This window comes from Gekko japonicus, unplaced genomic scaffold, assembly GCF_001447785.1.
Source record: "Gekko japonicus isolate JY-2015 unplaced genomic scaffold, Gekko_japonicus_V1.1 scaffold201, whole genome shotgun sequence".
NCBI classification, from domain to species: Eukaryota; Metazoa; Chordata; class Lepidosauria; order Squamata; family Gekkonidae; genus Gekko; species Gekko japonicus.
The window spans coordinates 1,291,954-1,318,006 of record NW_015162480.1 but is presented as its reverse complement, the minus strand read 5'-3'; the positions used below and the strand labels follow the sequence as shown (position 1 = coordinate 1,318,006).

Genomic DNA, 26,053 nt, shown 5'->3' with positions numbered 1-26,053 from the left:
GGGGCCACGACATTAGAAGCCCTCCCACTGTTGACCCCCCCCCCCAAGCACCAGGAAGACAGAGCATCATTTGCCCCAGAGTCCGTATCTATACCTTGTGGGTAATAGCCACTGATGGACCTCTGCTCCATATGCTTATCTAATTCCCTTTTGAAGCCGTCTTTCTGTGGCAGTGAATTCCATGTGTTAATCACTCTGGGTGAAGAAATACTTCCTTTTATCCGTTCTAACCCAACCACTCAGCAATTTCATGGAGTGCCCACGAGTTCTTGTATTGTGAGAAAGGGAGAAAAGTACCTCTTTCTCTACCTGCTCTGTCCCATGCAGAATCTTATAAACCTCAATCATGTCACCCCTCAGTCGTCGTTTCTCCAAGCTAAAGAGCCCTAAGCGCCTTAACCTTTCCTCATAGGGAAAGTGTTCCAACCCTTTTATCATTCGAGTTGCCCTTTTCTGCACTTTTCCCAAAGCTATAATATCCTTTTTAAGGTGTGGTGACCAGAACTGCACACAGGATTCCAAATGAGGTCGCACCATTGATTTATATAGGGGCATTATGATATTGGCTGATCTGTTTTCAATACCCTTCCTAATATTCCCTAGCATAGCATTGGCCTTCTTTATTGCAGTCATACACTGTCTCGACATTTTCAGTGAGTTATCTACTACAACTCCAAGATCTCTCTCTTGATCAGTCTCTGCCAGTTCAGACCCCATCAATGTGTATTTATATTTAGGATTTTTGTGCATCACCTTGCACTTGGCCACATTGAACCCCATTTGCCATGTTGACACCCACTTGCCACATTTAATGGATGTGAAGGAGAAATTTCTGGCTAATGCAGCTTTTGGTCTGCATAGCAAAGTTTCCTCTTCTGCACAGCTCTTAAAAGGACAGGAACCATGTCCTCCTCTGCATCTCATCACTATATTGAGAAGTAACTTTTACTGGCTTAAAATTAAAAGAGTTGCATATTCAGGTTTGCAGGTACTGTCCCAGAACTAGAGGTGTGCTTTTCACTAACTTTACAAGGGGTCTAGTAAAAGATCTGAGAACAAGGAGAAAGAAATGGCTATATGTAGTAGAAATTGCTAGGGTTTCAGGTATTGAGGAGCATTCTTGATGTTTGTGTTGGCTGAGTAGCATTAAACTATCTCTGGTAGTCCAGTTGGGCAGGGCCACCTTAAACTCTTCCATCATGGTTACCTGTGGCTGAAGACTGTGCCGGAAGCTTAAGAGCACTTTAAACCAAAGAAACCTTTAGACAAAAAATATTGGCAGCAAGAGGCAGTGTGAATGTCTTCTGTTTTCTGTCCACTTAAGTGTAATTAACAAGAGCATTTGAGTTAAAGCTATGCATTTAAGAACCTGAAGGTTTCACAGCTGTAAACTCTCAACTTCTAACAGGTGAACTGTTGCTTTGTGAAGCAGACATGGTTTTGAAGTGCATACAAGATGATGGATCAAATCGTGGCACATACGGAAAACTTACTTGCACAAATTTCAAGATCTCATTCCTTGGTTATTGTGCTTTAGAAGAGGTAAGAAATCAAAGCCTACCTGGTAACTGTCCGCTGTTTAGTGGTTCTTCTTTATCCTTTGTTCTCATCTTCCGTACTGTTGTATGCTGCAGCATTGTTAATCTATGGACAGGAAATCCTATGGTAGGGTACTGGCAACGGTTGATTTCTGCTACAAGCTGTTCTATCACGTGACCTTAGATGAAAGTAGTAATTGTGATACACTTTTATATCTCTGTGTGAGAATTTCTTCCAATAGATAGGGTTGCATTTGAGTCCTGGAGAAACAAAGCTCAAGTCTTAACTAAACTATGGATTTAATTGGGAGGCATTGTTAGATCTATCCTTAGTATTAAGTACTCATAAGCAACACTCAAAAGGGGGGAAAAACCCTTCGACTTTATTTCTGTACAAGGTGGGAAACGTTGCCGAGTAAGTTTAATGGCATTGTCTAAATACTTGAGTTGATAACTTTTGAGAAACTGGATGAGCCTATATGTTTAGGTACTTTTCAAAATATTCTACATTCTTGTCTGCAAGAGGTGGGCCTATATGGCATGTTCTAGCTCATGGAAGCCAAATATTAACAGTAAAACTAAGGTGTAATCAAGTTGTTTTTTAGGCAACTTAAAATATAATCATTCCGTTCACCAAGCGACCATAAAAGTGTTTGAGAACACTGATGCTCAGAGTTTCACATATGCAGATATATCCAAGCAGACTCTTCTGCAACTTCTAGTTTCTGCTGTATTGTGTGCATGCTGTTTATCTCAACATTAGTTTGATGTCATGTATGTAAACATCCCTGATAATGAGCATTGGGCTCTGGTGGTGCTCTGGTGGGGGTGAACTAGGACTCTGGAAGTCAGAAAAGTTTAGAGCTCAGACATAATTATCTGGAGCATTTCATTTCTAACTTTTAGAGCTTTTTAAAAAACAAAAATAGGAATACATTGGATAACACAATCTTACACACAAATGGCATAGGCTGTCTAGAGAATATTATCGCTGTCAAAATTGCCTTGATAAAGGAAGTCCAGTAATGGGTATCTTTCCTCTTTCAGGAACCAGAGTTTAAGAATAAAGTCATTGGGGAAAATGACATCACTCTTCAATGTGTAGACCAGCTCTATGGAAGTAAGCTGGGTAGCTTGTGACTCTATGGGCATCCGTTAATGCATTGTTTTGCTTGATGATCCTAATCTACAAGTCAGTCTGTTATGCAGTTTAATGGAGAATTAATATTGCAATTTAACAGAGTTGGGCCAGAAGTGAGTCCTGTATACGTTCTTGCTGTTTTCACTTAATGCTTGCTGTGTCTGAGCATGAAAAACCCAGTGACTGTCTTCCAAGTTGGTACACAGTTTATCTAAATGTTCAGATGGACAACCTGTGATCTGAAAAATTTGCTGCAGAGAAAAGCAATATACGGGGCATTCCTTGAATGCATAAAAGGATCACTCAATGGGCTTGAATACCACAGGGGGTCTATCCTATATTCTGCAAAAATACATTTTAATTTGAACAAAGACTGCAAAATTTCTTATGCCTATGTTGAAAAATGCTTCCTTTTAATAAATCTTTCTGGGTAAAAAGGATATGTTGACCATAACTGAGACCAGATACTTGTAGGTGTTCAGTTGGTGTTAAGAATACTATTGGAAAAGGACAGTGAAATTCATGGGTTTTTGCAAGTGTCTACAAACAATATTCTCACTTAAACAGAAGGGGCTGTGACCATTCTGAACTTCTTGCTTGTTACAAAATACAGACTTGGGCTATTAGCTGAAGAACTACTCCAGTCAGGTTCTGCTTGGCAAATCTGGTTCAATATTTCGGTTCTATCAAGAAGGCTTTTCCAACTTCATATAGAATGATATGCATTTGCATTACTGGGGCACAAGCAATATAGTTTAGTGGTTGGCTAGATAAGTGTCCCTGATGACTTGTTGCTTGAAAAGATGTTTATAAAAACTACATTTTTAATTCCAGTTTATGATGACAGAAAAAAACCTTTATACAATCAGCTGAGAAGATACCCAGAGAAAATAATAATCTACTGCAAGGATCTGAGAGTGTTTCACTTCTGTTTGAGGTACACAAAGGAAGAAGAAGTAAAAAGGGTAATTATAACCTTGTAATTCTTCCCCTTAATTTTTTTAAAAATGGGCATAAGTATGACCTAGTGTCTGTGAGTTTAAATGACTAATGCCCTGTCTTCCCAGTAATGGGAAGAAATTCATTGTGGAAGTAGTTATCACATAGGAGATGCATGATCCCCAACCTCATGTTTCTCAGTAGAGATGGGGGCCACTTGCAAGAAAGAATTAGCTGAAGGGGGGGGCGGTTTACAGGAAGTTGGAGGTAACTCAGCGGGGGGGGGAGCATGGAGAGAAGGGCGTTTTTAAGGGAGAACAGGTTGTATAGTATAGGCATTTACTCATCCTGCCTTCCCCACTTGCTGACAATCTCCTGGAGAAGGCTTGCCGCACCCTCATCTCAAACACATGAATCCCCTCCACAGTATCTCAGTTTCTCCTCCTGCTTTAGAGGCTGTTCCTTGGGAAGGAGAAATGTAACTAAGTGTGCCATATTTAGATTTCTTTATAACTGGGTGTACTGTGCCTATCCATTGTATTCTCATACCGAATAACTTATCAGTTGTATACTTACTGAGAAAGGTTGTTCCTCTAAGATCAGGCTTTACAGAAGTATTTCCAAGTATGTTTCATGATTAGATTGGTCACAAAGCTGATACCACAGTCAGTACTGACCTCCCAGAAGAGCTCTACTGGAACCAGTTCACATTTCACGCTGTTAACAAGGGATTGTGTAGAATTAATAACCTGTTGTTGTCTGAACTGGCTGTCATCTTCAAGAGACTGATATCCAAGGTTACACCCAGCATTTGTTGTCCTGTTGGGTGTCATGAGAGATAATTTATCATTCACTGGGTTCACATTATATTAATGTCCCATCTGTCCCATCGGTGCACACATGAGATTCTCTTTTCTGAACTCTTTGAGCCAGTCTAGTATAGTGGTTAGGAGCATGGACTCTAATCTGGGAGAACCAGGTTTGATTCCCCACTCCTCTACATGCAGCTGCTCATGTGACTTTGGGTCAGTCATAAGTTCTTTTGGAGTTGTTCTCTCTCAGCCCCACCTACCTCACAGGGTGTCTGTTGTGGGGAGGGGAAGGGAAAAGGATTTTAAGCCACTCTGAGACTCCTTCAGGTAGTGAAGGGCGGGGTATAAATCCAATCTCTTCTGCTTCTGGTGTTCTCACCTGCCCTGTGGCGTGTTGCTGTGTTTCTCTTAATGATGAGCCAATTATAGAGAGAGGACAATCCAAGTTACCACTGACAATTAAAAAAGTAAAAGCAGCAGTGAGCTTGATTCAAGCCTTTAGCTGATAGTTAAATGATTAGGGAATGGCCCTGAAAAGGTTTCTGAATTAAAGTGGATGCTTTGAAGCTAATGGGAGTTGCATTGTGTATTATTTGCAGAAACAAAATTAGACGAAGTGACCATAGCTTTATGAAACCCTCTTGCAGATCTTAGCTTTGCTACTGCTTTAGAAATATGCTTGAACACTTGTTTCAGCAAACCATTGATCACCGAGAACATGCTGAGGGCTCTCAGTCCATTCGTCTCTTGTGGCTTACAGTGATCCTAGTTAGCCTGATGAAGGCCCCGGTCACACGGCAAAGTTGCCACGGGAGAGGCACAGGAGTCCCGTGGATTTTCCGGGCGCGATCTCACCCCAACATCTGGGAAATGCAGTGCTCCCGTGGCGAACCTGTGGCTCCCCGCTGAAGGTGCGGAGTTAAAAACTAGTACCTACGAGGTACTCGTTTCCTGAAACCACGGGCCAGGGGCGGGCGTCTGATCGCGTTCCCGGTGGACTTACATGGCATCCAGCGCCCGCCACTGTTCATCTCTGCAGGTTGTGCAACAGCGCCTAACAGCGCATGCGCACAAAGAGCAATTGCCAGTGCAATTGCATGGCGCGGTTTCTGTGCTGCGCTGCAGGATACCGTCTGATCGGCATTTCCCCCGAACCATGGGACCTCGACCCGGACGTGTGCTTGGGCAGCCACGCGTTAGTTTCCTCCGGGGCATTTAGCCATGCCTCCCCCCGCGATATCTGGCCCGTGTGACCGGGGCCTCAGTCAGTTAAATCCGCAAGCTGCAATTACTTCAAACTGAGAAGCAGAGGATGGAATCACTGCAAATGGAGTAAGCAGCAGGGAGAATATGGGGGCCTACTGCATTCCACCAGCCTCTAAGCTGTGGCTTGGCTCAAATTGAAATGAATTTTAAAGGCTAGAATTCCTGGAGTTACTTTAGATCGAGACTGCAACAGAGTGCAGTCACCTAGGTGTACATTGACTTAATCCATTAAATACGGTAACTGCATAGAAACATTTCAGAGGGCTAGCTGTATTTGCTATAGCTGAAACAAGTCATGTGGCATTAAACTGGCTGGCTACTTGTAGCATAAGCTTTTTTGAGCAAGAATCCACTTAACCAGATTTATGGAATAAATAAGCAATACCTCTGGCTGCTGCTTTCTGTGGTACATTGTTCTCCCCCCCCCCCCAATGTGTGAGTATTGTGGATAAATACAGAGAGCGTTATTACAGTGTAATGGTTTAGAGGCTTCTTGCTCTTTAAAATAGCTGAACATGAACTTAATGTAACTGTCAGAAATTGCCAGCCTTGTCACTGAATAGAACTTCGACTTTTCCGGCTCACCTTCTAGCTTATCTGTTTTGTCCATCCTTTCTTAGATTGTCAGTGGCATAGTTCACCAGACACAGATACCTAAGCTATTTAAACGCTTGTTTCTGTTCTCTTACGCAACAGCTGCACCAAAAGATACAGGTAAGCGCATGCCATGTGACAGTCCTCGTACTTCATAATTTGCTTCTTCATAGAATACTGTTGTTCCAGTAAACTTGCATTTAAATATGTTTGTTGCATGTAGATTCAAACAAGGGACTGGGGGATGAGTACTCTCTTCCTGAATTAGCTCAGATTCCTGTATCCTGCCAAATTGAGGTTTGCGTAGAGGTGATAAATTCTGTCGGTTTTACATTCTTTAATAATAATAATAATAAATAATATTTTTATTATTATTATTATCATTATCATCATTATCATTATCATTATCATTATTATTATTTCGGCTTGCATGACCAAAAGTCTTAAGCACACTTATGCACACTTACACACACTTATAAAGGTACCATCCATTTAAAAAATAAAAATAAAAATCAGGACTTATTTAAAACATCTCAATCACAAACAGTAAAGTGCATTGTCCAAATATGAGTGTATTACACTAGGTGGAATCGTCAGACCAGATAAATCCTCCAGCAGATAAACACAGTATAAAATCAGAAAGGTTTAAACTTTCCCTTCCTTTTCCCTTTTTTTGTTTGCCACCAGGGCCAGAAACATGGCTACTGCTTTAGTAACTGAATTATCAACTTTATCAGATAAGAGGACAGAAATTGACAAGGGAAGGGAGGGAAGCTTTTCTTTTATCAGTATAGGTATAATATACTTCTGCCTCTCCATATTCCAGTTGGGATAAGCTAGCAATATATGGTCCATCGTCTCCACTTGTCCAGCACTGAATTCTTTTTCCTAGAGAAGGAAAAGACTCAAAGCTATGAAGGCTTTCTTGATGCACATCTAAATCGCATTGTGGGTCTCGTCTAGCGAATAAAACTGAGTGGGGAAACAGCTGTGTTGAACCTGCTACTGTGTTGATTGGATTTCCCAAGAAGTAGGAGCCAAGACACTTCACAAGTAACTGATAGTAATTCAGTGCCTGCATCTGTGTAACTTCCTCCAAAGCTATTCTCAGGCTAAACCAAAGATGCATTTCTTGTACTGAGGCCCCAAACTGAGCTACACATAGGGGGTAAAGAAGAAATGCTCTAAATCCAAGACTTCAGCCAAGGTTGCACGTTATATACCCAGTCCCCAATATAAGATTCAGAGGAATACCTCTACTTCCATTGGAGTAATGGAAAGACTCCAGAACTTTATATTCCAAGGACAGGCACAGAACAAAAGCAGATTAGGCTCAACTTCTTTTACCTATGTAATATTAAGGCCTGTTCCAGACAGTATCTGCAAAACCAGGGTGAAGTGTTCTTAGAAAGGAAAACTTCACAACTGCTTTGTTTCAAAAAATTCTCTTGAGCTGAGCTTTGGTTTCATTCCTCGTTCTCTCAAGTGATCCTAGACAGAACTGAGCAAGAGCAATGTACATGTTCTGAGTAAGGTTAAATTAGTTTTGCTCATTTGGTAGATACAGTTCTGTCAGTGGGTTGACTTATAGAAGCATTGTCAAGGGTAGTATAATTGGAAAAGCAATTTTCACTGAATGCTTTCTATGCCTGTCTTTTAAATTGACATTTATGTACTTGTGACTGTCCTTAGAGTTGTTTGAGATTGTTGTCTGTATGTTGACAGACTTCCCCTGTTCCAGAAAATAGCAAAAGTTTTGATACTGTCTCTTTACTCAAGTAGGTCATTCAAGGAATGTATAAGTTCAAACTATAAAACACTGAAACAAATTGAATAGAGCATAAAACAGGGAAGTTTGGCTGCAAGAACAAAGATATCAGCTGCTGTATTAGTTGTGCTGCAAACAGCTGGCATTAGGGATATGCGTTTGGATATTTCCAGTCCGAATAAATATCCTAAATAAATACCTTATTGGTATTTTCTGGATATATTTTGGTGTCCAGACGGTATCCAGGATTTTCCAAAATACTGGTAAATGAGTCCTGAAAATACTGGGAACCAGCATTTTAAGGCTCCCAGGGCTGTTTTTCTTTCATTTTACTGTGTGTCTGTGTCAGTGTCTTCTTGCCAGGGCTTGTTATTGGCTTGCCAAGTTGGTTTGGCTTGTATTCTGAGTCTGTTGGTCTCGCAACATTGTAGTCTTTGCTCAAGTTGGTTTGCGTTGGATTCTCTGGTTTGACATTGGAGGATGTACTAAAAGGAATGAAAGGCTCGCCCACTGGCAACAATGGGAGATGATGGAATGCCCATTGGTGATAACAGGAGCCAGGAATGACAGTTGATTTGCATGGGCACCATAAAAATGGCATTACAGCATCCAAAAGTTGGCAACGAAGATGTGGAACAGATTTAGAATGATGGCCTCTGGGCCCAGATAGACTGCTCTGGGATTGGAATGACAGCTGCCCGAGGGTAATGAGGGCCCTGGGACTTGGAAAGACAGCCCTGTAATGTATTTCCATGTACGCAAGTCAGTTAGCATTTCTGGCTCTGTTCTATTCAATGGGCATTCCAGCATCTCCCATTGTTCCCAGTGGGCAATATTGCAATTCATTTCTGTATGTCCCTCCTTGTATTACGTTGGTTTGTCTTGGACTCTTGCTTTGACATTGTTTGCCACATTGCCCATGATTCTGCTGGGGGTTCCTGCTTCTGAATTGGTTCTGTTGGCCTTGTTGGTTCCGTTTGCATTGGGAAGCTTTTGACAAACAGTTGCTTTGCCTGCTGTTGTGTTTTTGGGATTTTTTGGGATAGGAAACAGTGGAGGATGGTTGGGGGCACCTTGTTCAGGGGCGCAAGAGGTCTAATTCACTTGAAATTTGAGGCTATTTAGTGGACAGGTTCCATCAGCTCCACTGCAATTTTGGTGCCACTTGCTTTAAAAAAACAGCCCCTCCATTGCCCTGGAAAGATTTTCCCACAGTGAGCAATGGAGGCAGGTAATACCAGAATCCCCCTCCTGAAAGGATCTAAATACCGAGCCAGTATTTGGGACCTGAATACCCGGGAATGCTGTTTGTTTGTTTATTTTGGCTCCCTGGTATCTGGATTTAAAAAATATCGGTATTTTTTTGTGGTGCACATCCCTAGTTGACATAATTGCTGTAACCAGAGAACTTTTTATATACTTGCGTTCCTTTGGTAGGAGCTCCTTAAGTCTAGTGTGGCCAGACAAAAGGCTTGCTGATTTGCCCAACTTCCCAAAGGCGGGGGTACTTAAAAAGGATTTCTCATGACTCTCTGGACTGCACTGCAGGGCAGGCTTATATGGGAGAAGGCACTCTTTCACACAGCTTAGGGAGTAAGGGCAAAACTAGCACCCAGTATTGCGAGGGGGATACTAGCAATGGTCTCTGAGCCCTGGACAAATGCGTATTCAGTTCTGTTAAAGCTGCACAGTGGCATTTAGTTCCTTTTTAGGAAGTTACCTCCATAGCACAACTTAAACTGCTTTGAATTTAAAAAAAAATTGTTTGAGGCTTTGAGACAAAAATATTTCAAAGAGTCATGGGGAAAAAATGCTGTGCATGTACAAGCAGCATTTCCCCTTTTATATTCTGCCCAAAAATTCAGGTGCATGTGCTTCCCTTTGAATTGTGGCCATAGTCTGAAGTGTAGCGGCTTTCATGTATAAACATCCCTGTGGAATACTAATTTTGGCCTTTTAACAGCAAAACGTCACACTTGCAACTCTGGCAGATCAGAAAGATTTTATTTCAAATGCATCTCCTTGTCTCACAATCAAACTGGTTACACTAATTGCTTCAAGAATCTGCTCTAACATGCTTGTATTTTTTTCAACAGAAATAAAAAATCAAACAGTGATGTTTGACACCATTAAAGACTGGCGTCAAGAGCTGGAACGGACCAAAGGGAACCTGAAATACAAAGCAGTGAGTGCCAACGAAGACTACAAAGTCTCTAAACAGTAAGGATGCATTTCAAGTGTTCTTTAATACTAACAAGCTGAAGAGATGTTTTCATACAAATCACTCCCAACATGCGAGCTTCAACATGATTTAAGAACACAGTAGGTCACAGGGTTTCAAAACCGGTCATTTCAACCAAAGCTTTCCTAATTATTCCATTTACAAGCTACTAGAATGCTGTTATCATATATCTTGGAAAGCATATTTATTGGGGTGGAGGGACTTGCAAGATTAATTGATGCATTCTTATATGCCTAAGAAGCATACATCTCTTCCTTGAGCTGAAGCCGAAGACTTCAGAGATCTGACATAACTACAGTGTGTGCTGTGTGCTCTGCAGTGCTCCGGTCTTCCTTCTGAGCTGCTGTGGGAAACACTGTTGAAAAAGAAATTAACTATGGCCCCTGCCACACGGCAGAAAAAAACACGGCCAAAGTGCGGCTATTCAGAGACGCACCAAAAAAGACACGCGGCAGTGGGATCACACAGATCCCCTGAGCTGCCGCGCCGTTGCTCCCCGGCACGATCAGATGCCGGGGAGGAAGCCACCGACGAGAGAACGAGGCAACCGGCTGCGCATGTGTACGCATGCGCAGTTCAGCTGGGAGCCTCAGATGCGCCGGCAGAAGGACGCGCGGCGATCCCACAGCCACACTTGCCGCAGCCTTTCTGGTAAGTCCACCTCTGTAGGTGGTTAATTTAACAGCGGATTTTTGGCCTGAAGGGACGGGTCGGGGACGGGTGCGCGCCGCTTCCCAGATGTTGCTGTGAGATCGCGGCCGTTTGCTGCACCCCCGATCCGTCCCTCTCCCGGCCCAAAACCTTCCATGTGACCGGGGCCTATAGTAGTGCAAACGCACAGAAAATAGCCTTTTGCAAACAAAGACTGTAGAGTGATTATCCAGGGCATCGAAACCATTCGTCTCCAACTATCTTCAAGAGCCTTTCCAAACAATTCTCTCCCAGCAGTCTTTCCTACTTAAAAGATCTCAGCTCTTTCCTTTTTTATAAGGGAATGCAACAGATGTCTTTCAAAGCATTTAATATCCAAAGCGGTAACTTCTTAGCAGACTTCAGTGGCTGAAGTAATAGCAGCTCCTTAGTGGAGCCAGAGGAGAGTGCTGCAGTGCAGAATTTTCTCCAATTGTTGAGACAAGTTTGTGAAGTCCAAGTGATGCCAAGAAGGTACCGGGGGCCAGTTTGTTTTTCTTAATACGTGTGTGAATAATCAAGGTGGGTAGCCGTGTTAGTCTGTCTGTAGCAGTGGCACCTTAAAGACTAACAAAATTTGTGGCTGGGGATGAGCTTTCAGACACTGGATTCTTCAGCATCTGAAAAAGTGAGCAGTGACTCACAAAAGCTCATATGCCGCCACAGATTTTGTTAGTTTTTAAGGTGCTACTGAACTTTTGCTCTTTTCTACTGTGTGAGTAATGGATGTCTTGATCGGTTTAGATGCTGACACTCATTCGATATTATAATTCTGATTCTTGTAAGCCACTCTGAGTCTTGTGTTACAGGGGGAAAGTGGCATATAAGAATTCTAAATATAGAAGTACAGCCACTGCTGCTTTTGCTGCTTTCCTTCATATGGAAGTACTGCATTATTGGGTTTTTTTTTTAAATCTGAAGCAATTATGACTTTGGGGACCATCCAGGTTTAAGATTATTAAATTTACTTTTTTAGGTTTCCACCCTACTTTGTTGTTCCCATGGCTGTCTCTGAAGACAGCCTTCTGCAGTATCAAGGAAAAGGCGTTCCAGTGAGTATATTTGTAGCAAGACTGAACAGAGGGTTTCTAATAAAATTCTGTGTAGGGTGTGTTTAGGGCTTGTTCTGGCACAATTGCTGAAATGGAGCAATACATCAAATGGGTGTAGCTTATGCACACAGGCTTTTACCCAACAGACAAACTTATACATTGAGCGTAGCTTTTGAGTCATGAAGGGCCTGCTTTTGACATCTGCATCTGTGCACATGGAGCTGATAGTACAAATTCTTCAAAGTGAGATTTCTAGGCATTCGGTGCCTTTAGAAACTCTTTGGAGTTGAGTTGGCTGTTCTTTCTTTTCTTTTCTTTTCTTTTTTTGAATTAACATTTTATTAAAAGTTAACAAATTCCAAATAACAATACATAGAAAGTGCATTACATGAGTAATACAAGTACAATCGGTAAATCAGAATGCAAACTTTATTCAAGAAGAATTCACTGGGTAAACGAACAAGAGTCAGTACAATAGAACCATTATTAAAAAATAACTGAGCATTCAGTAAGTAAACCATAAAGTTCGTCATAATCCAAGATCAACCACTAGTTGAGGAATTTCCTCTTGAGACAACAGATATTCAAGAATAGGAAACCAGAGGAAAAGTAAGAATGTTTAGAGGATCTAATCATAGAATCCAAACTGTCTGTGAGCTTCACCATGATGTATAGTTGCCATAGTTTTTGATGCCATTGTGAGATTGTAGGAGGTTGTGATGATTTCCAGGCTAAAGCAGTAGTATTTCTTGCTGCATAAACTAATAAAGATACTCTCTTTAACTGATTATGAACTCATCAAGGATCCCCAAGTCTCCTAAGAGTAGATGCTCTGGCGTAATAGTAAGCTCTAGATTCGTAATGGATTTAACCTGCATTAGTATAGATTCCCAAAAGGGGGTAATCTTAGGACAGGAGATCCAACAATGTAGGTTACTTCCTATATCATCACAATTTTGAGTTGGCTGTTCTAAGGTGTACTAAACTTTGTACATACTTGCAGAAGTGGTCTGCTACTCAGACACTTTGCTTCAGGGATATTCTTATTGTGTACTTGTGTGAATTTCGTGCAGTTCTGAATCAAAGAATTTCTTAAAACTTGTTGTGACACCATTTTTGGCTTATTCTTGTGCTACAGTAAATCCTCTATTTTGTTCCATATTAGGCTGGGGCTCCTGTTGGCCTCTTCTTCAACAGTGTCAAGCTCAGCTTCTCAGAATTATTTTCAGGAAATATGTGAAAATGTGGTTATTTCAGCCCGTTGGTTACTTGACAAGATCACTTAACAGGTCTAATACAGTACACCTGGCCTAGTAACCCCATATTTAGAGTCTTGTAGAGGCAGAGGTTCTGTGTCTGGCACGGGGAGAAACATGAAGCTAAACTGTAGTAGATCATGCTAATGCAGACATTTCCTAGGCTGTCAAGATCTTGAAGCTTGTTACAGCTAATTAGAAGCAGCAGAACTAGCAATATTCCATATATTCCCTCTCTTAACTGGGACAGTCCCTATTTTCAATTATTTGTTCCTATTAAATTGTCTCTAAAATTGTTAGTGGTGGTAAAGCTTGAGGTTTTAACAGCTGTCTTCCCCCCAGGTCTGTAGAAATCTCTGAGCAGAGCATGAATGCATCTAGTGCAGCTGCCCGTGCATTAAATGTCATGTAGTTCACAGCCTGTCATTTCACACACCGGTGAAGCTCAGTTTGAGCCTGTGAGAATAAGGGTGTTAAAAGTTCTTTAGGTCCTGATTTTATCTGTAAAACGTGGAAACCGTAAAGGCTACTGGTGATTAGGGATGGACATGGACAGGCTAAAATTCACCTCAGATTTTCACTAGTTCATGGTTTGTGAAGCAGTGTTCACAAACTGAAGAACTGCCATGGACTTCCATGAATTTTGATGCCATTCGGGCTCAGGTGTTTGGTTTAAATGACTGGGAGCCATTTAAACCACTCTTCTGCTTTCCTTGAAAAGCCACGGGAAGCAGAAAGGAGGTATTTAAATGGCTCTGAGCCTGCTGCTGGCTGCCCAAGAAAGCCCCTTTAAACAGCTGAGTTGCGGGAACAGGCTGAGCTGTTACCCCCACTGCTCAGCTGTTTTGGGCACAAGCCCGGTTCGGTTTGTAGGCAAGCCAACTGGCTTTGTGGAGTTTGTAGTTCAGTTTGTGGTTGGCCTATGAACCGTATACTGAACTGCATTTTGTGGTTCGTGCCCATCCCTATTGCTGATACTGGCTTCACCACAGAACAAACTCCATACCTAGCAGTCTAGGTCTGCTGTTCCTATTTTCTAACTTAGATGGTCTTGAGTATGTAGGTTCTTTGCTGAGCTTGCTTGGGGGTACTAGAGCTCTTTAGTCTTAAGTTTATTTGCTGCTCTACACAACTTTGATGGAGCTGTGGTGGCTCAAGTGGTTAAGTCACTGAACTGCAGGCTGTGGAAGGTCGGTAGTTCAGCAGTTCGAGACCCGAGTGTGCCGCATGACAGAGTGAGCGCCCGTCTCTAGTTTCAGCTCCTGCCAACCTAGCAGTTCGAAAGCAAGAAATCGCAAGTAGATAAATAGGTACCACTTCGGTGGGAAGGTAACAGCGTTCCGTGCGCCTTGGTGCTTAGTCACACCGGCCACATGACCACGGAAACGTCTTCGGACAGCGCTGACTCTTCGGCTTTGAAACGGAGATGAGCACCGCAACCCTAGAGTCGGATTCAACTGGCTTTCGAGCAAGGGAACCTTTACCTATGTGCACTATATCTGATGCACCATCGTTAGTTATCCTTAATGCTACTCCACACTTTGTCTCACTGAACATGAAACATGTGGCAAAAAAGGGGTTTCCACTCAAGGGGTTTAGGGACCTATCCCCACCATAGCATAGCTTTAACAGAGCATATTTATATCCAGGTCCATCGTAGTGGCCTGTGTGCACACACACTGAACTCTACAAGGCTGTATTATAACACAGTGGGTGTAACTTTCTTTATTGCAAGTTCCAAAAAACTTCTGATGTACACAACCCCATCCTCACCCTCCTATGAGGGAAAATGTGTGACTGGCCTCCAAGACCACCTTTCAAGTGGCATAGCCGAGTGAGGGGAGAGTTAGAACCTGGATTTACCTAGTCTGAATGGTCTAAAACACTGACAAGCATATAAAGCTGTGAATTGTGTGCGCTTTTTCTCTTTTGAACTTCAGAGAGTAACGCTAAAACAGAATGATTAAAAAATCAGTAAAAATCAACCAGTTGTAGGAAGCCTTCGAGGGCAACTGGTGGGCTGCTGTGTGAAGCAGGGTGCTGAACTATCTGCACCACTGGCCTGATGTAGCAGGTTCTGCTTATGTTCTAGACGTTGCACATTGTGATTGTTTGCAACGGGGCATGTGTGCACATAATGAAAACTCACAGGTGTGTTGTAACGTAGTGTGTACTGTGCACACATGAGATCTTCTGCATGGCCCAGTTCCAAGCTTTCCTCTGGAAGACGTTCGCTTCGCTCTATAATGTAGATCAAATGAGTGTCCTGGATGTACAGCTACCTGCTTATTACCTGTAAACGTCTGTTGCAGATCTGGTGCTGGTCTTGCCACAGCGGTGCTGCTCTTCTCAAAATGTCAGCTTTCTCCAAAGAACAAGATGACAGCGCTTCACAGATGCACAAAACCTTCTTGGAAGGGTCAGTAATAGCTGTTCTGTCCAGTAGTTGAGGCAATCCTTCCCTTGTTCTTTATTTGCATGGTAGCTAACAGTTGCCTTCATTTCTGTTTTGTTGTGCTGTTAGGATTAAATTGGATGCTGGGAGCTATGCTTTAAACACATGTAAATCTAGCAGATGTGCCGATTAAACTGTTTGCATAAGAACATAAGAGAAGCCAATGTTGGATCAGGCCAATGGCCCATCTAGTCCAACACTGTCACACAGTGGCCAAAAATACCAGGTGCCATCAGGGGGTCCAGCAGTGGGGCCAGGACACTAGAAGCCCTCCAGTAGAAGCAGTGTACAACTGCTAATGCTCACGCATGGTAGGTAGTATATTGTATCAAAAAGCAATAGGGCACTTGCGTGAATAAAAGTACATTAGTAAGGTCTCCTTCCCCAAGCAGTACAAAGCTCCCATTTGTATACCACCTACAAGGATATACTTTGGGTGTGTAGTATCCAAAACCTTGGATATGTAATGGGGGTGGAGAGAGATACATATATTTCTCAGCTTGTCATCAAAAATCAGTTTTGTAAGTTGCCTCAGACCTTGGGGATGACTGGGTGTTGAGACATAAATTGGCAATTTAACGGAGTACATTCCGTATAGGTTGCTTTGGAAAAGCATGTAAGTTAAAATAGCAGAAGATCCAGTCAATTAAAGATTTATCAAAGGCAGTGAATGCCTTGAATGTTCCCAGAACTGTTAACAGAGGAAACAGTCACTGCCCAGATGGTTGTTGCTAGTCACAATTCTCTTCTGTTTACTGCATAGCTTACCTTATGCTTGGCATTCCAGTCTGCATAGAATGAAACATTCTGTTCTGAATTGGCCTGTGCGTGGTTATTTCTTCCCATGTTATACTTACAAAGCTCTGAAAGGGTAACAATTCCACTTCTAAAGCTCAGTCTTCAGGATGCTACAGCACTACTAGAATATGCGTAGGAGGCAATGCTCTGAGTCCATAGGGCAGCTGCAGCAAGAGTTCTGCTTCCTTTATGAAAACCCAATAATGAATAGTCCTAGGGCTCTAAACTTTTACTAAAATAACCTAAGGTACCTTCTAACCAGCATCCCCTTAACTAAAACAAGGTTTGGAAATCTTTGAGATTATTGGTACCGGTGTTAACCAGTTAACATTTCAGAATGTAGTTTACGTTTTAGAGAATTGGATTGTAAGCTTGATTCCCCCAGTTAAAACGCTAATGTTAAAACACTAATCTTGAATGCTTAATTGTGTGTTCAGAATGTACAAGACGGTTAATAAGCCACCTTACGAAGCCATGAAAATTGATGACCTTTCAAGCAGTCTTCCATCTGTACAAGATATCCAAACGGCATATACTAAATTTAAACAGCTGTTTCTAGTAGGTAAGTGAATACTACTAAGTAGAAGTCTGGTAACTGTCTAAGGCAGAATACACAACTACCAAAAATAGCTAGAGCCGCTCTGATCTGATCTTATTAGTGTATGATCTTCCTTGTGCAAAGGGACTGCTTTTAAACAGCTATGTGACCATAGATTTGTGATCTGTGTGAAAACAAAAATGGACAATGTAACAATATACCTTGTTATGTCGAGAGCCATGTCTAGAATGAGAGTCGTATCTAGAACGGCAATCTCTAGACAGCTGTCCTTGGCTTCCGGTAATATTGAGTTGTTTTTCCCCCCTTTGTGGTCCTGTTCTGCTTACTTCAGTCTTAATTTAGGATACATGCAGTTGACACAAATTGTGGCTTGATCAGACCCCTGTTAATTGATTGCATAACTTCAGAATTCAAACAGTCCAACAAAGCAGGGTTTGTTGGCTGACATCAGTCTGGAACTTTAAACTAAGGTTTGTGGCTCGTTAACCACATTTTGTACTAACTTGTGGTTTGTTAGGAATTAAGCATGATGTCTTTGATGCTGGGAGGCAGACAAGAGTCAAGCAATGGACATACCAGAAGCAGATGCACAGAGTGGGACTTCTTACTTGCATCTGGTATACAGATCAGTTTGTTGCACAAATGGTAGCTGATCATGATGTGAATGCAACATTAGTATTTTTCTACATTCCTGTTAATACCAGCTAGGAATTTAGCTCTTGGTCTTCTAGTTTCCTTTACACTCTTGCCAGTTTTATCATTTATATATTGACCGTTTGCAGCTGTACTCTATATTTGGGTAGCCAGATGCACAGATGTATACTTGCCGGCATCATTTGTGTCTTTGAAATATATTATTCCTTCTTGATAGTGATAGCTCTCTATCGGAGCATCTCTCCCAAGGTGACTTCCAGCAATCAAACTGAAATACAGTTTCTTTTTTTTCTAAACAGATAATAGTTCAGACTTCTGGGATACTGATGTAAAATGGTTTTCATTACTGGAAAGTACAAATTGGCAAGAAATCATAAGGTTGGTTACGACTTCTTTTTCTCAGAGCTTCCACCATAGTAAGCCAGGTAGTCTGACACTGTATTCTGAATTATATGGGTACAAATCTTGCTGTCAATGCAAATCTTTAAAATGTTAGTTAGCTCTGAGTTATCTACATCTTTGTGTAGGCCTTGGCTCCATTTGCACTGCAGCATAATTACCTTAATTGCAGTGACTTATGTTAGTCTTTTCCCCCCCTTATAGACGGTATCTGAGAAAAGCAATAGAGATTATTGACTTGCTGGAAGCACAGAATACAAATGTTCTCCTTGTAGGTAAGAATGATATGCACCTTGACTACTCTTTCTATATACTTTCCACCGTATACTATTTAATACCCAGAGTTGAAAGATTCATGAGCTACATGCCATTTTGAATTATACTGAAATTCTTCTTTAAAAGGGATAGCTATACTGCATTTAAACTTTTTTCTAGTTGACATCTAACACATGGCCTCAGTCCCAGAGGGGATCATTCATAGAAGATACATTTACACGATTTCTCACCAAAGCAAATGCTGTATGAAAGCCCAGGGCCTGGATAGTGTCCAGGTTAACATTGAGAGCCAACAGTTTCTCAAAGACAGTCTTAAACCACATTGACCTAAAAGAGTCTTCTTTTACGAGTGCCAGGGTAGCCCTTGCAGCTCAAGTATGACTTGATGAACTGTCTAAAAGCCTGTAACCAAGCCTTTGCTTCAGGGAAATGTTGGCCCAGTTCTGAACGGAAAGCCACACCAGCCACACAGTGAGGAATGTTTAAATAATTTTCACAGAAAATATAAAAGAAAGTGGTCAGTGTTTCCATTTACTGAGACAATCCTTATGGCATATAGAGGGTAATAGGAGTGACTTTTAGCTTAAAGACTTGAACAGCACCTGGAACATGGTTCCCACCTCCATTTTGGGAAAAAGTTTAATATGCTGTGGCTGTGGGCGCAGGTTTTTACTTTAGAACAGGGGTGGCCAAACTTGCACAACGTAAGAGCCACACAGAATAAACGTCAGATGTTTGAGAGCCACAAGACATGAACAAGTATTACACACTTTTTAATTTAAAGTACGTACATTTGCTTTTTATTAACATTAAATGAGACTGCCAAAAATAAAAACAAAAGGGGTAAAACAGATGTTGATGATGATATTTATTTGTTTGATAATGATATTGATTTGTCTAAGAGAGAGAAAAAGGGGGGGAAGAGAGAATGAAAGGGAGAGAGAGAGAAACAAAGCAAATAGATGGATGGGAGGAAGGAAGGAAGGGAAAACATGTCTCCTCTTTGCTTCCCCGGCCACCCTGCTGGGAGCTGCACAGTATGTGTGAAAGAGCCGTGTGTGGCTCCCGAGCTGCAGTTTGGCCACCCCTGCTTTAGAATATACCTTTAAAGTTAAATACATAGAAGATACGTTTAAATACATTATTTTTTTGAGATGCCAATGCTGGATCAGGCCAAAGGCCCATCTAGTCCAACACTCTGTGTCACATAGTGGCCAGAAATACCAGGTGCCATCAGGAGGTCCACCAGTGGGGCCAGGATATTAGAAGCCCTCCCACTGTTGACCCCCCCCCCCCCCACGCCCCAAGATGACAGAGCATCACTTGCCCCAGAGTCCCTATCTATACCTTAAAATTTTAAAGTTTTAGTCTGTTTTTAGAGCTGTTAATCTGTAGCACAGGTCAAGCATGCAGGTGGCAACCAGTTTTTAGCACTAAGGCTACTGGATTTTTCAGGACTGTCTTACTGAAATAGGTAAAACTTGACCACTTAACCTGGGTTGTATTATACCCTTACATGCATAAAATTGCTCTCTGGTGTGATACAAGATAAAGGTTTTGTAATAGGGTTCCTAACAATCTGCTCAAATGATCGGAGGGAGGTTCTGCTTGTTTGCCTGACATGATTCACAGTTGCTTGTTTAGCGTTTCCCCTTTATAGTTCTCCTTGCCCAATAGGGCAGTTGCTCTTCAGTAGGCGTGCACACGCTGAACTGCAGGCTGTGGAAGGTCAGTAGTTCAGCAGTTCGAGACCCGGGTGCCGTAAGAGGGAGTGAGCTCCTGTCTCTAGTTCCAGCTCCTGCCAACCTAGCAGTTCGAAAGCAAGAAATTGCAAGTAGATAAGTAGGTACCACTTTGGTGGGAAGGTAACAGCATTCCGTGCGCCTTGGTGTTTAGTCACGCCGGCCACATGACCACGGAAACATCTTCAGACAGCGCTGGCTCTTCAGCTTTGAAATGGAGATGAGCACCGCAACCCTAGAGTCGGATTTGACTGGCTCAAGCAAGGGAACCTTTACATTTACCTTGCAAAGCCTGGAGTTCCTTATGAAACATGGATTCTCAAAGAAAATCCACAGTAATGCAATGATCAGAATGAGATATTAGAGAATAACTTGAACAAGTTTGCAAGATAAAGGATCGTTAGTATTCCTGCTTTGCCTGGAGTTGGCTGGCTGAGTGACTTGTTAATGAACATGGGAAAAAAACATTAAAAGCAGCACCGGGTTCAATGAAACACGTGTTGGCAATTTAAATTTTAAAATTTTGATTGCTACCAAAGCACAGCCGTAAATTTTATTTTTGCTAATGAAAAGTGTTCTTGGCAATAAACAGAGGAAACGCTTGATGAGCTTGGGGCATGTTATTTTACTTGACACCTTGACAGAACAAAGAGATGCATTCTGGACCAGTTTCAAGCCCTGGTTTTAGGAATCCTAGTTAGTATTAACTGTGGTTAGTGTTGGTGTGCATAAAAATGCCTGATGCTAAGGCAGGAGGGAAGAATGAGCTGTGGGGAAGAAATGTGTGATCCCTCAGCCACCTTGCAATCTCAGTTGTAATTAAGAGATTTGCCGCGTATTACGTCCATACTAGAACTCTCTACTTGGCTCATAACTTTTTATTTGAATTAAAAGACTCTTAGTCAAAGTTGTATTATGATGTAGTAGGATAAGTGAGTTCTTAACTTTTTAGGCATTGGTTCTTTATAATTAAAGAGAGGCATATAAACCAGCATTCTCATAGACTTTAACTATACCAGAGAGTTTGAGGGAGTTTTTTATTCTTCCACTGGTTTTCAGAGCAGTCTACCTTGTGGTTAAAATTCTTGCGACTGCTCCCTGAACTGAGCCAACTGTCCTAGCAACTTCTGCACCTTTCAATCAGTCCCTTCCACAAAAGGCCCCAGCCCTGAAGCATTTTATTTAGATAATTTTTGTGTATGAGGAACAAGAAAAGAGAACGGCTGCTTTGACAATTTGTTCAGAGAGTGCTCCCTGCTACAGTTTAATCTACTGCTGTGGTTGATTTTTCCCCCCTGAAGGAAAGCTGGAATTTGTGAGAGTTGCTGCTTGTTTCTCTTATCTGTCCTTGTTTCCTTTTGGAGTTTGTCTCAAGTTTGGGGGAAGGGAGTATGTGTGCAAGCAAGATGAAATGAGCCCATCTGTATAGGTAACTTCCTGTTGCACTGGCTAGAAACTGGCTTTAAAAATAGGATAATCCTATATATAGATCTGTACATTACCTTGGTCAGGCTTGCGCATAACTCCCAGCTTCTGTCTAAGCTATAAATGGCTTCTTTTGGAGGTGAGCACAGGTGGAGGTACCTTTAGCATGTTCTCTTGCTTTAGCTGGACACCTGCGTCTTCCCTCTCTTCTTCCTTTTCAGTGAAAATCCTGTCTTCTGCTGCCCCACTTTCTCCTTCACCTGTGAGTAGAGTACTGCTTGCAAGCCTAAAGGGTTAGAGTGTAGTATGATTGCTCTGCAGTTTGCCATTCAAGTAAACCCAGCATTGACACAACGTAGACTACTTGGCCTGGTTTTGTAATGTTTTGAAGTCATTTCCCTTTGGTAATGGCGAGTAGTCCTGGGAATTCACAATGGCTCTTCTCGCTTCATGCATTGTGTACGGTCTTGCATTCCTACCACACTGTGCTACTATAGCACGCCAGGTTGTTCCCCTCATACTTGAAGTTCTATTGCTGTTGATGGTGCTATACATTCCCCTTGTGTCCTCCTTGCTTATTGTGAAATATTAGCTCTGCATGCAGTATTGGTGTGTTGGCCTTGGCGTACATAGCAGTAGATTTGCACGTGAATACTTAATAGAATCTTTTCCAGATACTATAGCAAATCACAGTAAACCGGTTGAATGCACTTAGGCATTGCTAGCAAATCTGTTTCCTTGTGATGAGAACAAACTCACATGTACCTTTCCATTATCCCTTCGCTCATGGTGCTGACATCCAAAAGCAAAAAGTCCTCGTCTTTTTATCTCACCCTTTGTCCAAGGAATTACAGATGTCTGCATGGTTCTTCTTTCCATTTTTATCTTAACAACTCAACAAGATACATTATGCTGAGACAGAATGGCTGCCCCATGGTCACCCAAGGAGTGTATCATGGGAAGGTGAATACCTTGGGGGGGGGGGGTCCTCCATGCCTAATCTAACACTGTAACCCTTGGTGTCCCAAACTACAATTCGATGCTTGAGTCAAGTGCTAACTCATTAGCATTCCTTAGGAATGCAGTTTAAGAAGCTCAGTTCAGGTGCTGTTGTGATGAATGGCACTTTGACGACTTCCCAGTTTGCAGTTCCAGTGCTGCACCCAGTGGGAATAAAGGCGGCAATCTGAAAGCAGCCATTTTGTGCGGAGCCAAAATGCTACATTTTCTAAGGTAACATCTTAATGTTTTGGCTACCCTTTGATCAATGTCTATTCTTTGAAAGGACGCTTCATCAAAAATGTAGACTTAAGAACATAAGAACATAAGAGACGCCAATGTTGGATCAGGCCAAGGCCCATCCAGTCCAACACTCTGTATCACACAGCGGCCAGAAATACCAGTGCCATCAGGAGGTCCACCAGTGGGGCCAGGACATTAGAAGCCCTCCCACTGTTGACCCCCCCAAGCACCAAGATGACAGAGCATCACTTGCCCCAGAGCCCCTATCTATACCTTGTGGCTAATAGCCACTGATGGACCTCTGCTCCATATGCTTATCTAATTCCCTTTTGAAGCCGTCCATGCTTGTAGCCGCCACCACTTCCTGTGGCAGTGAATTCCATGTGTTAATCACTCTTTGGGTGAAGAAGTACTTCCTTTTATTCGTTCTAACCCGACCGCTCAGCAATTTCATGGAGTGCCCACGAGTTCTTGTATTGTGAGAAAGGGAGAAAAGTACCTCTTTCTCTACTGCTCTATCCCATGCATAATCTTATAAACCTCAATCATGTCACCCCTCAGTCGTCGTTTCTCCAAGCTAAAGAGCCCTAAGCGCCTTAACCTTTCCTCATAGGGAAAGTGGGTGGTCAGTAGTCTTGAAGACAGTATAATGAAATAGCCAGCTCTTTGTTTCTGTATTAGCATTAATTTCCGCACTAGCATCAAAGGAAATAAATGGCTTGTGTTTGAAGGCAGTACTGTTAACATGCATTGAAACTTATTGCTTCGTGTCATGATTGTTTGACATTAAGTGTCCACAAAGCTTCCTGATGTCTCCAAGGAGTGCTCTGATTTGACTCTTGATCCCGTTTTTCTCCACAGAGGAGAATGCTTCGGACTTGTGCTGTGTGATCGCCAGTCTGGTTCAAATCATGATGGATCCGTACTGCAGAACAAAGCTGGGATTTCAGAGCCTCATTCAGAAGGAGTGGATAATGGGAGGGCATGCTTTTTTGAATCGATGCAACCATCTGCGGCAGACTGAAAGAGAAGAGGTATAAACTGTCCCGTAGTTCTTCCTTTTGTCACTAGCTGAGGTGTAAAGTTTCCAGAAAGTTTGAAGCTGTGGGGAAACCAGTTTCCCCCTGTTTTTAATAAAATTGGGAATTCGGGGAATAATTGAGATATATGCAGTACTTACTGTCCTGCTAAATATAAACTAATTTTACTGCTTTTGACAACGTAAAAATGCATCATTTATAAACTAGCGTATTAAATTGGATGTATGGAATTTAAGCGTTATAAATGCCTTAGTTTTGTAGGGTCAGAATTCCAAATATACCCAATACTTGAGAGAAAACTGCAAGTTGATGCACCCTATGCTATTTTAGCACATGTGCCTTAATTTTTGCTGGTTAGACAGAGCTAATTTCTCCATGAAGCTTTCAGTTTTCCTCTGAAGCTTTGGTGCAGTTTCTGTCCCACCTCCTTCTGATTCCACCCCCCTCCTGCAAGTTGGGCAATAAGCTACTTTCTACCCCAGTCTGTGAGTAAATGTGTTAACGGTGGTTTGAGGGAGAGGTGAAAAGGTCAACCACATCAGGTCAAAAGAAAGGCAGAGAGGGCATGCAACTATTGAGAAGCAGTGAAAGCCTTGCATGCCTCTCTCATGGGGATTAGGTATCCTTGGTGCAGAAACGCATCTTGGATTTAAGCGCAGTCTGTGTCTACAGCATGCCCACCTTGTCTTTAAAAGCATTTCAGTCATTCTAAGAGAAGGAGCTGCGGTGGCTCGAGTGGTTAAGACGCTGAACTGCAGGCTGTGGAAGGTCGGTAGTTCAGCAGTTCGAGACCCGAGTGTGCCGCATGACGGAGTGATCTCCCATCTCTAGTTCCAGCTCCTGCCAACCTAGCAGTTCGAAAGCAAGAAATTGCAAGTAGATAAATAGGTACCACTTCAGTGGGAAGGTAACAGCGTTCCGTGCGCCTTGGTATTTAGTCACGCCGGCCACATGACCACGGAAATGTCTTCGGACAGCGCTGGCTCTTCAACTTTGAAACAGAGATGAGCACCGCAACCCTAGAGTCGGATTCGACTGGCTTTCGAGCAAGGGGACCTTTACCTTTACATCCTAAGAGAAAATATTTCATAGAAATTTTTTTTCAGTACTTCCCCCAATTTTCCAGTTTTTCCATTGGGGGAAAATTGAAAAAGAGCCTCAGGGGAAAACTGGAAAAAAGGTTTTCTGAATTTTCCATTTTTTCCCCCTGAGTCTTCACGTCTCTAGTCATTGATGCTGAAAAAAAGGACTGGAGGGGTGTGGGAAGCTGAGCTATAAAAGCATTTGTGTGTATTCTGTTCGGCTGTGATTTATTAGTGAGCTGGTGAGCTTGACTAATGTTATGGACTTCAGGAGAAAAGGTAAACTGGAGTGTGGTAGTGTTTGCCAAGGAGTAACTTTTAAAGAAATATGCTGGTTCTTACAAATGTAGTAAATTGCCTACTTGTTGCTGTTCTAGATTGTCTTCACAGGAAAAAAAAAAGTTTTATGTTCAGTGAATAGCAACCTGTCCTAGGCCAAGGCGGGGTGGGGGAGGCAGCTCTCACCAGGTAACTGCCATGGAAATTAGAGGGGTAGAGAAGCCCTTGCTGTAGCACGTTGCTCTTGACATGTCTGTCACTTGCTGCACAGTAGTACCAACCATTGCAGCTACCAGGAGGAGGAGTTAGGGCCTGCCCTGATCTTTTGTCATGCTAGATCTTTTCAATGTGGGGATGGCACCTCAGAGTGATACCTGCCCAAGAGAGAAGTGTGCCAAATCCCCTAAAAGCAGAACTGCTGTGCATTTTTGAATTGATAGCTTGCAACTTGTGGCATTGATCTCAAGGGCATTGGATGGTGCCCTTGCTCTTTAAGCTCTTCGCCACCAGTAGCAGAATGGAGCCGTGAACACTAATTCATGGTCATCGCTGGTACCCTTTTACTCATACCGTGTGAAGTTACATTAGTGTACTGAAAACTTCACATAAGTATAAATGGATTCTTAAAAAATATAGCAGTTGAGCTCAGCTGAGGAGGTGAGTCAGTCAACTTAGTGAACGAGTCCCTTTTTCGGGGACCAGTTAATAATTGGCGACACATTAAACATTTGCGAACGTCAACGCTGTTGCTTAAGTGACTTCTTTTATCTTTTAGGCACCCGTTTTCTTGCTGTTCTTGGATTG

At 42.3% G+C, this 26,053-nt stretch overlaps 1 protein-coding gene across 1 annotated transcript in view; it reads left to right on the top strand.

Moving 5' to 3' along the window:
- Window positions 1-26,053, top strand: part of MTMR12 (myotubularin related protein 12) — a 43,580-nt gene that overhangs the window by 12,677 nt on the left and 4,850 nt on the right. The window contains exons 3-14 of the mRNA XM_015405838.1: window positions 1,409-1,542; window positions 2,586-2,658; window positions 3,514-3,644; window positions 6,317-6,410; window positions 10,155-10,278; window positions 11,967-12,042; window positions 15,611-15,717; window positions 16,989-17,113; window positions 18,064-18,142; window positions 18,368-18,438; window positions 23,710-23,882; window positions 26,025-26,045. Of these exons, the coding sequence (XP_015261324.1) occupies window positions 1,409-1,542; window positions 2,586-2,658; window positions 3,514-3,644; window positions 6,317-6,410; window positions 10,155-10,278; window positions 11,967-12,042; window positions 15,611-15,717; window positions 16,989-17,113; window positions 18,064-18,142; window positions 18,368-18,438; window positions 23,710-23,882; window positions 26,025-26,045 (1,208 nt within the window). The remainder of the gene's footprint in view (window positions 1-1,408; window positions 1,543-2,585; window positions 2,659-3,513; window positions 3,645-6,316; window positions 6,411-10,154; window positions 10,279-11,966; window positions 12,043-15,610; window positions 15,718-16,988; window positions 17,114-18,063; window positions 18,143-18,367; window positions 18,439-23,709; window positions 23,883-26,024; window positions 26,046-26,053) is intronic.